This window comes from Anopheles coluzzii, chromosome 2 (genome assembly GCF_943734685.1).
Source record: "Anopheles coluzzii chromosome 2, AcolN3, whole genome shotgun sequence".
Classification (NCBI taxonomy): domain Eukaryota; kingdom Metazoa; phylum Arthropoda; class Insecta; order Diptera; family Culicidae; genus Anopheles; species Anopheles coluzzii.
The window spans coordinates 122145218-122158206 of NC_064670.1; the positions used below are offsets into that span (position 1 = coordinate 122145218).

At 48.5% G+C, this 12989-nt stretch overlaps 2 protein-coding genes and 1 long non-coding RNA gene across 4 annotated transcripts; 2 read left to right on the forward strand and 1 right to left on the reverse strand.

Annotated features, from left to right (window-relative positions):
- The first annotated feature begins 1734 nt into the window (after positions 1–1734).
- On the forward strand, positions 1735–10967 carry LOC120947846 (rab GTPase-activating protein 1). Of its 2 annotated transcripts, XM_040363612.2 has the most exons (9): positions 1735–1848; positions 3228–4520; positions 4904–5465; positions 5611–5810; positions 6275–7671; positions 7742–8449; positions 8516–8833; positions 8904–9074; positions 9155–10967. In XM_040363612.2, exons 2-9 carry the CDS (start codon positions 3785–3787, stop codon positions 9371–9373), a joined length of 4311 nt encoding a protein of 1436 aa, XP_040219546.2. In that variant the 5' UTR covers positions 1735–1848; positions 3228–3784; the 3' UTR covers positions 9374–10967. The 2 variants fall into 2 exon arrangements, with proteins under 2 accessions (XP_040219546.2, XP_040219547.2); XM_040363613.2 differs by lacking the exons at positions 4904–5465; positions 5611–5810.
- LOC120947852 (uncharacterized) lies at positions 2032–3142 on the reverse strand. Its single transcript, XR_005750903.2, has 3 exons — positions 2881–3142; positions 2443–2813; positions 2032–2373 (listed from the first exon to the last, which is right to left on the reverse strand). It is a non-coding gene; the product is annotated as an uncharacterized LOC120947852 (long non-coding RNA).
- An 85-nt stretch (positions 10968–11052) lies between the features above and the next one.
- On the forward strand, positions 11053–12721 carry LOC120947849 (uncharacterized). Its single transcript, XM_040363616.2, has 4 exons — positions 11053–11601; positions 11658–11780; positions 11842–11898; positions 11963–12721. The coding sequence occupies exons 1-4, from the start codon at positions 11310–11312 to the stop codon at positions 12451–12453; spliced, it is 963 nt and encodes a 320-aa protein (XP_040219550.2). The 5' UTR covers positions 11053–11309; the 3' UTR covers positions 12454–12721.
- The last annotated feature ends 268 nt before the right edge of the window (positions 12722–12989 follow it).

Here is a 12989-nt window from a genome sequence, read left to right on the forward strand (position 1 = left end):
AATATTTTTCATGGTTCAAGATCAAACGCGTATGAATTTCAAAGAAATTGAAAGGTTTGAGCGATGGAAGAGTAATGAAATGATAGAGTGTGATTGAAGAAGCAATTTTGATTCACCCATTTGGTTAAATTTAGCGAATTGACTGTGGACTGCAGTAAGTAAACTATGTTGTGATTATCCTTGGCGCAAACGAAGGATCGCAATACGTCGAATCGCGGAATAAATCGTGAATGCAAAGCATGAAGCATCAGAATCCGTTCGATTCTGCTTAGGAAATGAGATGTGTGGCCAATTCGATGAGGCTAAATGCGGTAAGAGAATAGCTCGGCACCCCATCTTTTGACTCTTTAGCTGAATACAGTTTAGTAAAATGTATTAACCTTAGAATACCTATCCAATAGGCCCGTAGCAGGAATGACGAGACAGGAGACAGATTGAAGCAAGAATGTTTTGAATTAAATTATTTCAAACCCTTCAATTTTGTTCTTCTCAACAAAAGTCCAGTCCAAATAGACAACACAACCAATGAAAGTGAAATGAAAGCAAAAACCGACATAAATGATACAGAAAGAATGAGATTGAATGAGCTATAAAGCAGAAAATGATCGAAATGATACTATTTCAACCGAAAATAATGGAATGTTTCTTGCACGAAAGCTAAAAAAATCATAAAAATTGTATTACCCATTACGGCAACAGCAGCACTCTCTACTGTGGAACCTATCAGGTCAAGTCAAAACCAACCGAAACAAAAACCCATTGCAACTGCGGTGTATAAATAAAACCAACTTAATAAAATTTAACTCTGTGTTTGGGTGTACTTTTATTCCTACTTAAATCACAACCGAAATCGCGAGATATTATTTACTGTTTGAATGCACGTGGCACGACCGTTAGTTTTCAAATGTTGAACACATTGTCCGTTAAAACGCGTACGTTCGCCCATAGTTTCTGGTGAATCAAACAAGAGAGAGCGAGATACCATCAACACAATTATTGCTAGAGCGAGACAAAAACAGCATCGCAATGCGTACAAGCTTTCATCGCTCGCGCCTGAACGCGCCATGGAAGACCGGCCCCTGCTAAGCAAAAGCCAATTTTCACGAGCTCGCCAACGGTGCGATTTTCCCTCGCTGGCGAGCGTTTTTGTAAGTCGTTGTGAGGTATTTTGAGGGTGCAAAAGCTTGCGCTTGTGTGAGATTGTATTGGTGGGTAAAATTAAATGGCCAAGAAAATAAATACACTCCACCACCTCCCTCTCCCTCATTGACCCCACGGGGACCTACATTTCATGCTTGTGTGTCATATTAGCATCTGAGCTCCGCCATCTCACTTGCTCATACATGTTCCGCTAATGCATCAGCTGATCCGGTGGTGGCTTTTTATGAACTGAAGGTATTGAACTTCTAACGATGCTTTGATTAATGTACTCAATGAAATTCTGTTGCAAATAATTGAACAAAATTGTGCACATTAAATTTAGTCAACCACCAAGTTTGTTTACGTTTTTTCACGCGTCCATATGCGCGAAAGAGATGGCATGACATAACGAAAGGCATATGTGTACAAAGGTGGACGAAGCGTTTGAAGTGAAGTGGGAGAGGAGATGAGCACAAAAGCTCACTTTCAAACGAGCACTGTAGGCAACTAAAGGAAGGGTAGAGAAAATGAGCGAGATGCAGCGATATTCGAACGTCCATGTTTGTACGGGGCGATCGATGGAAGAAATTTGACGTTTGCAGTTGTTGTTGGTTTGTTTTTGCATTCTGTGAAAAAAAGTGTTATCTCCCCCCTGTGTACGCTCGATAGTTGCTTGCAAAAAACACAGGAAATATTCTACTTTCTGAGGTAAATGATACGCTTAATAGGTAGATTAGTGTTGCTTTGTGCTGTGAACAGAAAGTCGCTAAAGATTTACATCGATACAAACCGTTCTTGGCCTTTTTTCCTGTGCACCGTCAGAGGAGTTGTTCGGAGGAAAAGTTTTGTGTTGAGTGCACTTTTCCGCTGTGTGTGATTGTGTGTGAGTGTGTGTGTGTGCCTCTAATCGTAATTTCTGCAATTTTATGTTTCTTCCATCGTTATTGAACAAAGTTAATGCGTGATATAATCGAACCGTAAATGGCCACGCAGTCGAAAACAATCCCATCGAAATGACCTACTAAAACAAGACTTTCCAGACAAGAGTTTGTGTTTTGTTAGGTTTTCTTCTTCGCAGTGGTGGTGGTGGTGGTGCATCAGCACAGAAATAGCGACAGCGCGCATGCAGAGTTTATCAGTTTGCGAAGAAAAACAATCTTTCCAGCACTTATTCGTAGGTGCCCAGCAGGTTCATCATAATCAGGAAGCGTCTAAGCACCAGAATACAATAGCCTTGAGGAAGGAGATACAGGGACGGGAACAGTTTGAATTCATCTGTCTCACCACACACACACATAATACCTTTCTCTGTTTGATGCCTTTTCCTTCTGCGATGCAAAACTAGCAGCAGAGAAAGAGGGGAGGTGGGAGGCTCGCCCGTTCTGGCAGCGACCTGGCAGCAGAGTCCTCCGGTTAAATAGTCCTTGGAAAATCGATATTTCATTCGCGCGCGCCACACACACTCAGCCACATTCACACGATTGAAGACATAAAACAGAACCTCGAATGTATTCCGGGCAAATGGTGGGGAGGGGGAGCGTTTATGCAGCGAGACGCAAGCAGGCGGTGAATTTCTTACCTTGGCATGGAATTCATGATTGGATAGAGTGAGCGAGAGGCAAGCAAGGTGATTTCGGATGGTACGCGTTCAAAGTGTGTGATAAACCAATCTCCTAAAAAAGATGGAAGAATTCTTATGGAAACTGTAATCTAACGCGTGTCCGCCCCACAACATCTTACCGAGTAGAAATGTGAAAAACAGTTCTGGTGCCATATTTGTTCAGCTTGTCCAGTAGCAGGGAAAGGTTTTCCGTGGAGCCCTTGAGCAAACAAACTCTCTAATGACTCGAGCCGAACAGTTGAGTGAGCGTGTCTCCACCAAATCCTCCCATCCAATGGTAACTCGATTGCGATTGCGGCACGTGTTTCGGTCGAGTGGATTATCAGTGCCCGTTCTCCTGGTGTGTGGAGTTGTTATTTTACATCGATAGATAATTGTTTGCCCTTATCACACGTGATTGCTTATTGAAAAACGCGTTTAATTTACCGATACTGATGTCTCTCCTCATTCCCCTTTTGTTTTGCAGGATATACTGTTGTGTGTCGACAATTTCCGTGGGAAAAGTGTAAAGTATTGCAAACAATTGGACGAAGCAAGCAATTTGCCACTCAACCAAGCGAAAAAGGGAAAATCAAAACCCACCCGCCTTTAAAAAATCAAACAACAACAATGTAAACCACCAGCTGGAGGGCGCCTATCTCTCACTCTCTACGCAACGCAACGCATCTTTGGTGCGTGGTTGCGCCCCTTGTTTGGGTGGTGCGGAGGTGGTGCGGACAAGCGACGACGCCGTCTCGGAGGTCATCATCGTGATTGCCCTGCCAGGCGACTTTACCATAGCATAGCTTCTCTTCGTGGGTAATTCCAACCGTCCAAGAAGAGAGCGACGAAGAGAGAGAGAGAGAGCGAGAGAATAGTTGTGTATTTGTGTCACCGTGTGAATCATTCCCGTGACGACGGCCGCACGGAGGGGAGGTCCACGGGGTTACACATACACACGCCCACAGGCGGAGCATTATCGACATCGGGTATCGCGCCTAATACCCTACCCCCTCCCCGGTTCAAGTGCGCTTCCCTTCCAGTATGGAAAAACAGTCGGGCAGAGCGCACCACACGACGACGACGACGACGACAAAGAAAGAGCGCAATTCATCTGCTGCCGCCATCAGTAAGGAAGGAGGCGTCACAAGCGCTGCTGGTGTGGACAGTCGCAGCAGCAGCAGCAGCAGCAAGTTGGAAAAGAACGTCGTACACCACCCCGACAGTACTTCCGGGGACCACTCTCCCGTCCAGCAACCCACAACACCAGTGGCCGCATCCAGTGGTGGCGGTGCCGACACACCGGGTCCCAAGTCCGAGGACAGTCTGAGCATCAAATCGTCCGACTCGGTGACGACGAGCGGCGAGTACGAGATCGTCCCCGAAGCGCCCTCCCCAGCGGAAGAGCTTGCGGACGGCAGTGGAGGTGCGCTGGCGGGTCACCGGCTGGGGCGGGACCCGATACGCAGCACGGAAGCGAATGGCTGCGGCCGCAGCGACGGTGGCGGTGACATTGGTGCTGATCTAGCTGAGTGCATTGCGGACGACGGTGAGCAGGAGAAGCGCGGTGCTGGAGAAGGCGGGTGCAAGGAGGAGGCGGCGGGAGAAGGCGTGAGTAAGCGACCGGAAGGCAAAAAGCTGACCGCCATCTCGCCGATACTGAACATCGAGGGTAGCGGCAACATGATGGATCTGGAGAAGAACATGAACGAGGTGATACACGAGCTGGAGGAGGAGCGGACACTGAGCGGGGCGAGCGATCCGAGCGCTTCCAATAAAGGTAAAGAAGAGAGAGAGAGAGCAAAGTACTTTTAACACTATATTGGAAAGCAAGAGATCCATGTCATGTTTGAATAGGGCAATTTCCCGTCCGTTTCTTTTGTTTTCGTTATCAATTCGATTGCAAGACTTTTTTCGTATGTTTTATGATTTTGTAAACGTAACACGTAAAATTGCGTCGCATTGTAGATTCTAACTTTACTAATGAGTTCCCCGATAGCGATAGGAAGTTTGTATGTGTTAACCTTCTTTCACCATTCGCCACACATAACTCATCCTGCTTTATTTGCTCTTGTTCTTTGTTTTGAAACATCCCTTTCCCACACTGGTGGCTTATTGTACGTGTGTGTGTGTTGTCTCAACCCCCACCCGAAAACGGTACAGCCACCCCAGTGGCCGTCCGGAGTCCCGAAAAGCACGGTTCAACGGCACAAGACGGCGGCACGAGCGCGTCGAAGAAGCCGCAAGTTCCCACCTCGCTGCGACTTGGGCTGCAAAGCTTGGGGGCCAACTTCGGCGGCGGTGGTTCTACCGACACGACGCCAAATGCGCTGCTCTCCCCGGACGGGCTGATCGGTCGCGGGGTAGGACAGTCCGTGTTCTACGACTGCCTGGATAGTAGCCCGCTGACGGAGAAGAAGGACGACATGAAACCGGTAGCAGGTGGCGGCGGTGGTGGTGGTGCTGCCGCCGGTGAAACCGATGAAGAGCTGTCCGACATCGATCAGGACTGTACGATATTCAGCGGCGTCACGTATCTCGGTGCGTCGCGCATTAATGCGCCTAAGTCGGAGCGCGAAATACTGCAGAAAGTGACGGAAATGAATGCGGGCGGTGGAGGAGGAGCTGGTGCCGGTGTCGGTCCCGAACCGGGCAGTGGATCCGACAGTCCGCTCGGGCTGAAAGTGTCCGTCAGCATTCCGACCTGTTCCGAGGGGCTCGTAGTGTAAGTACAGTGTGTGCGTGTGTGTGGGTGCGTTTGCTCGGTGGTTGGTTGTGTATTAGAACTAACTGGACATATATCTCACCTATTCGCTCCCCCATGCTTTTCCAACACCCTTTCCCCCACCAACACCACCACCATCTGGCAGGTTGTACGACTGTGAGTCGAACGCGGTGGTGGCAACGTACGAGGTGCTGCGGATACTGTTCTTTGCCCGCGGTCCGGTCGGTTCGCCCGATCAGGCCTGCTTTGCCTTCACCTGGTCCCATGGGGAATCACAGGAAACGGCCGTCCATCAGTGCCATGTGTTTCGCTGCAACATCCCGGAAGCGGTCACGCAAGTCAGCAGTAAGTGTGTGTCTGTCTCTGTGTGTGTTGTGTAGCATGTTTAGGCGAGTCACAAAGAGCTTTAAGTAGTCGTTCGTTCTTGTTTTTTTGGTCTTGTAGATTAATTTTCATCATTCCTTAAATTGGTTTTTTTGCGTAGTTTTTGTTTGCTTATGCTTTAATTTGATGAGTTTTTAACTTGTTTTAGTTTTATATTATTATTTTTTAAATGATTCCTATTCAAACATTGACAAACTTCAAATATTGTTACGAGAATGAAACTAGGTTTATCAAAATTTCAAAATTTCTTCAGCTACTAGAGGCGTCATATTATTCTTTCATTTTCATTTCAATTGCATTGCATATTCTGCTTGAGTTTTATAGGGTTTAAAGTTTCCTCACATTTGATTTATTTATCTTTTTTGTTACTCTAATTGTATGTTTCAACCTTCTAAATTCGCTTCTAATCCAAACCCTTCTTGCAGCCTGCTTCTCGAAAGCCTTCCAGCGCGTGCTGCCTCCGAGCATACCGGCCAGCATGACCACCTCCCTGGCAGAGAGTGGCGTCAACGTGATGCTCTCCTCGGTCACGTCCGACACCGCGGGCAACCCGATCCAGTCGGCCATGTACGAGTTTGCGGTGTCGCTCGAAATAAAGGAGAAGGAACGGAACAGCAGCTACGTGACGGTGCCGCGCGACGTCAAGTCCAGCTTCCGATTGCGGTGCCGAACGGACAAGGAGGTGTGCATTACGGTGCGGCAAGTGCCGTCCGACCGCTTTCCCTCCCTGCTGATCGAACGGTGCTTCGGGGTGCTGCTGAGTCCGGGCCGAATCGTGCGCCAGGCCGACATGCAGCTGCTCGACATGGTTAGCATGGGGTACGTGAAGCCACCGGAAGGTAATACACCCGCGAGCAGCGGCACAGGCAACAACGCCGCCAGCAGCAGCAGCAATTGCGGTGGTGCTAACACGGCAAGTGGTACCAGCGGTGCGGCGAGCGGGGCAAACTTCTCCCAATTTCCGTACCAAATCAAGGCCGAATGGAAGGCGAACGCGTTCGAGCCGCTCAACATGGAGACGCCCAAAAAAGCGCTCACCGTCGCGGTGGATCTAGTCATCAAGGGTATCCAGGAGCCGGTGCGGTTCGTGATCGAGACGTGCGTCGCGATCCTGTCCCAGAGCGAGCTGCGCATCGTGCCGAACATGTTCAGCAACAAGCGGCCGCTGCTGCTGCACTTCTACCTGACGCTGCGCGAAAACGGCGAGGGCACGTGGGAGGTGGATTCGATCGATCATTCGGACGAGATCGTGGAGCCGCAGGCACCGTCCGCCGCGTCGTCGCTGTCGCTGAACTTTAACTTCAAAAACTGGACCTTCCGCAACTCGGCCAGCGTGCAGTCGATGCAGGACTTTGACGACCCCAGCCCGACCGACTACAGCTCGGACGGGGACGAACCGCTGCTGAGCGGTACGGGCGAGGTGTCGAAGAACTGTTCCGCCGCCCAGCTGGACGAGTGGCAGGGCATCATCGTGGAGTGGTACCAGGAGGGGCCGGAAAAGCGGCCCAAAAATCTGCCCGCCCTGGTGCGGATGGGCATTCCGGAGCCGCTGCGTGCCACAATCTGGCAGCGGTTGGCGTGCGTGGAGAATCGGACGGAAATGTTCGACTCGTACCGGGTGCTGATTACGAAGGAGACGAGCTGCGAGTCGGTTATCCAGCGGGACATCAATCGGACGTTTCCGGCGCACAAGTTTTTCAAGGAAAATGGCGGCACGGGCCAGGAGAATCTGTACAAGGTGTCGAAGGCGTACGCGGTGTACGACACGGAGGTGGGCTACTGTCAGGGGTTGAGCTTCATCGCGGCCAGTCTGCTGCTGCATGTAAGTATTTCGGAGGAAGGTTTAAGGGACATATTGATCAACCCCCTTTTGTGTAATATTCTCCTTGCAGATGCCCGAAGAGCAAGCGTTCTGTGTGCTGGTGGCCCTGATGTACAACTACGGCCTGCGGGATATGTACAAGATGGGCTTCGAATCGCTCTACCTGCGGCTGTACCAGCTGAACCGCCTGATGAAGGATCAGCTGCCCGATCTGTACGAACACTTTGCCCAGATGGGCGTCGAGTCGCACATGTTCGCGAGCCAGTGGTTCCTGACGCTGTTTACCGCCCGCTTTCCGCTGTACTTCGTATTCTACATCCTCGATGTGTTTCTGCTCGACGGCATACCGGTGCTGTTCCAGGTCGCCCTAACGCTGCTAAGCGTTTGCCGCAAGGATCTGCTCGAGCTGGACTTTGAGGGCATCCTGAAGTACTTCCGCGTGACGCTGCCGAAGAAGTGCCGCAGCGAAACGCAGGCCAAGAAGCTGATGAAGCTTTCGTTCGAGTGTAAGGTGAAGAAGCTGAAAAAGTACGAGCTGGAGTATCTGGCCAAGAAGGAGGAGACGGAGCGAAAGGAGCAGGAGCTGAAGCAGTACGAGCAGCGGTACGGCGAGGAGCGCACCAAGCTGCAGCAGGAAATTGTGGCACTGAACGAAAAGATTGAAGCGATGGCACGGGAAGATCGAAAGAATGCGGGCATTATACAGGACTACAAGCGCATCATACAGCGACAGGAGGCGGAAAATGGAAAGCTGCACACCATGCTGGATGATTTGACGGTGAGATGAGCGCCGCGCGACCATGGACATGAGCTTTTTTTACCTTTTTCTTTTTCTTTGTTGTAGAAAACGATTTCCACTTGCAGTAAATGCACGGCAAGCATACCACACTCGTCTCCGCTGCACAAGAGCTATGGGAAAAACTTCCATCAGGCGAATACCGTCAACAACAATAATGAGCAGCAAACGCATCCGCTTGCCACTGACCAGCCGGACGGTAGTAGTTCGGCTGGCACCGCGGGTAAAAATGCGGCACCGTCCGCCGTTATTGGTGGGCTTGGGCCGCTAGATCCGCTGGTGATTGCGTCGCAGCGAATACGGGAGCTGGAGCTCGAGCTGGCCCAAACCAAGCTGGCACAGGTTGAGGCGGAGTGTAAGAATCAGGTAAGTGAGCGAGGCTTTGTAGAATTTAGCTGGACATTATGATACAAATGGTGTTGATTTTCTTTCGTAGGATCTTCATCACCAGCTAAACACAACCGTTACCGAGCTGCAGGCGACACGCAGCAGCTGGCAACCGTGGCTGTCCAAGACGCTCAACTCGATACAGGAGAAGGTGGCCACCAAGCGGGACGTTAATGCACCCGCTCCCACGTTCCAGTCGTATGCCACCACAGATGCAAGCGTAAGCGATCGATAGAACAAGGACACTCTCTCCTACCCAGGGAATGGTCTCGTTATACACATTTTTCACCTCGTTTGCAGATGAAAGGCAACTCAAACACTCTGCCACACGTACGGAACAACAACAACAAAACGCCCCTGGCACAACGGCACAGTGTAGCGCAGGTAAACTACTCCGGATCGGACAGGACGGCCACCGATGCGGACGGCAACGGGGAACCGGCGGTGCTAGCCCGGGCCAAGTACGACAGCAGCGTAAACATACTGTACAAGGATACACGGTGCAATAGCTTGAAGTAGATCGAAGGTGGCGCTGCTACTTGGTGCTGCGCGCATGCTTTGTCCGCCAATGGCGCCAATGTTATAGTCCAATATGCTTCGCACACGTGTGTTGCGAGGCGGCGCTGCTACGCCTAGTGTTTAAGAGATGCTCGTTCGTAGCCGACACCGCTATGTGTGTGTGAGTGTGTAGCTGTATGGGAAAGCTAGAAGAGAATCCCCCCCATCGCGGTAAGAGCCAGCCATCATCAATATTCTTGTTGTTTTAGTGTATTTTGTGGTTAGGAAGGATCAGGGAAGAGGGTCAAACCGGTGCAATCCTTCTTGCCAGCACAGAGAAGGAAACGTTTATCGAAACGAAAGGCGACCCGCTTTCGAATGATGCTAGAAGAGCAGAAAGCATCTTACATACTACGGCTCGATATTACTGATTCAGTTTCACAGTCAAACTACTTTATACAAACACATGACAAACCGGCCATAGCGGTTCTCCCCACTATCGTTGTTCTCACTTATCTCTCCACGAATTGTTCGATTGAAATAGCGGTACTAATGAACTATTTACCTTACTTTTTTGTGTTTAGCACCACCAGTGTTAAGAAACATTCCTTGTGATAGGGGTTCGAAAAAAAACTATATTCACGAACGCGTTACCAAAATTACCTTTACAAGCCTGTGCGGCATATCTTTTTTTGCGTTTAAGGTACTATTACTTCGAAAACGAAACCCGACCCAAAAGAGGAGGGTTAAAATATTATTTAAAATTGTTTTGGCAACAGTAACGAATCGCGTCAAAGAATAGAATTTGAATTAATGGATAGAAAGTTTGCTGAATTGATTACTCTGTACTAACTTTTCAAAGCGAAATGTTGCCGTACTCTACATTTTTAGTGTTAAATTTCGATACTTTACATGTTCATTTGAATTTCCGTTTTGGTAAAACGAACCAAGCTTTTAAGTATACGTTGTTTTCGTTTTAGTTGTGCTAGGGACGTAGCAACTACGAGGAAAATTACCTTCTCACAGGATGATATTTAGTGCTTATGAGTGATAGTTTGTCTTTGCGCTCGTGCTTGCAAGTGTTGCAGAAATTCTAATTGGAATAGATATTCATCTCATGCATCTCATTTTAACTAGTTCTCGGTTGTAGTTTTTGCACAAGAGAGAGAGAAGGACGCATATCATTGGTTAGCAGTGTGTTTTAGCCGAGCCACCATTACCACCAATTGTTAATTGTTAGGGGTTTTTTCGTTTGAACATTTTCCCGGGTCAGGTCTGGACAAAAACAATCTCTCACATTTTCCAATCCAATATGACGCACGAACCACCTTTTCTCAACGGCGTAAGCAAATTCCAGCTCCAGCCTATCGTACGCGAAGAAAGAAGAAATAGAGTAGCCCGAACAGGTGGTACAGCTTAAAAGCAGCCCGATTTACACTGCATCAGGAAAGGAGGAAAGGGAGAAAACGGCAAGCTTGTTCAGAACCGGCTAGTAGCGAAGGAACACGATTAGGACGTATATGATCCTCTGCGGTAGGCAAAAAGTATATTCACATTCTCAACATATTTATAATTCCAAATTAAATAAAACCCCGCGGGAAAGCACCTGGTCAAAGGCAGGGGGTGTTCATTCGGATCGTTGGCGCCAAATGTCCGAAACGTCGGTGTTAACTTTGTCTTTGCTTTCGCTTATTATCACGACGATCCCATCTACAAAATGCTCAAAAATGTCTTTTTGAGTGATTTTGAACGTTAAAGGAATTGAAAATACCATTCTAATGAAAATATTAAATGAAATAAGCAAAACTATGCAGCATATTATGACCAACATTCAACTAAAGCCGATCTCAGTGTGTGATTCTTGCCATAGAAAATCTCTGTCTCTCGCTCTTTTGCATAGCACTTCTCTTTCCCCCTCGAAGTCATGCTATGAAATATTTCACTCCAAGCGGCCATCATGCATACACTGTCTCTGCTTAACTACTGCCATCTCGTTCTCACTTGTGAAAGTTTTCATCGGCGCCAAAATAACGTAAACACCGGAGTTGACAAACGTCAACGATGCGATTCAAGTGCGCTCTTTCGTCGATCTTTGGAGCTTAGAATTTTGGTAAAAATCCAAGTAAAAATGGCCACCAATCGGGAGAAGGAAACAGGTTCGTTGCAGAACGCCCGTAGGCGCTTGATAAAGCGGCGTATGGTAGAATGGCAATGTGAATTTGCAAACCAAAGACAACTTCCGGCCGTGGGTAAGTGAAAACAGTCAACAGTTGTGAGCAAATATTCGATAGACAATGTATTTCAGGCGAACCGCAAAGGAATGGAGTAACATTGGCTGCTCAACGGGACAAGATGTTGTCTGACCTCATTGGCCGACGCATATTTAGGCGTCGTTTGGAGGGAGTCGAATTGGAGCCTTCGGCCACAGGTAATCGAAAGCTGGGAAAAAAGAAAATAGGTTGAAATAACCCCTGTGCAATGTATTTCAGCTGAACGAGCTCTACCTCAAAGGAATGATGCCGTATTGGATCCAATGAATGTGACCGGTAAGTCGGCCATGGCATCCATTATGCATAACATCTAACTTCCATGCATCATTTCAATTTTTAGACACACTTCCACCCCGTAGCACTGGCGAGGAGGATCCGCCGGTAATATCTATAATATCCCGGGGTCCACTCCAGCGTCTGGCGCTGCGGCGAGCTCCCTCCGGTGTCGGAGATACAAAACCAATGACGCTGGAATCTGTCGCCAAGGTCCAGGTCGTGGAGCAAAACAGGGTGTCAATGGTTAGGTCGCCCTCCATCTCAGCTGCCAAAGCTATCCGTAAGGTAGCGGTAGTCGCTCCTATGGGTGTGTGTGAGGGAGTGCGGAAGAATCCTAACTGTTTGAATCTGACTAATAAGATTGCAAACCAGAACATAAATATTCATCAAAAGTACGCACGCCTACAGGTGCGTTTACCGCCTCTGGAGCCGTCTTGTAGTAATAAGCCAACGGCGGTAGTGCTTCGGCTGGATCATTCTGCAGGTACTGCAACCGTCGAGCAGTTAGCCATTGAGGCCGGCCACTATCGCCATACATCTCTCATCCACGGGTGAGCCCATAACACCATATTTCCCTCGGGAACTTTCAACACCTCCATCCGTGGCCTACAAGGCCGTGCGTTAAGCGTAGCAGCGATGAAGCAACATTCCATCTGTCTGTTGAAATAAAAAGAAAATGCTTAAAGTATGCGTCTTTTCATTATTTTCAGCGTTAGATTTCTAAGTGAGAAGTTAGTAAGGTTGTTGAAAAGATGAACGGGAAGAGACTTCAAGAAGAGTTGAGGATAAGAATAGATAAAAGAGCGAGAAACAATGATTTATGCACCCGCACTGCTCTATGGAGATGACTTGAATAAAACGATGTTGTACAATGGGAGGTCCTCGTTGTGTTGATTTCTATGCAAAAGTATTTCCTTGCATCAAATATTTGAAGCAACGGTAAAATGGAACAAATATCACGATCTCTTGTTTGACAGCGTTGAACGCCATTTCGATCGCTTCTGTCAAATCCGTCTGCTGTCACTGCACACTGTACCAACCGGGCGCCGCCATTTCACATTACACCTTCAATCAAGTCCGCTGGCCAAAGC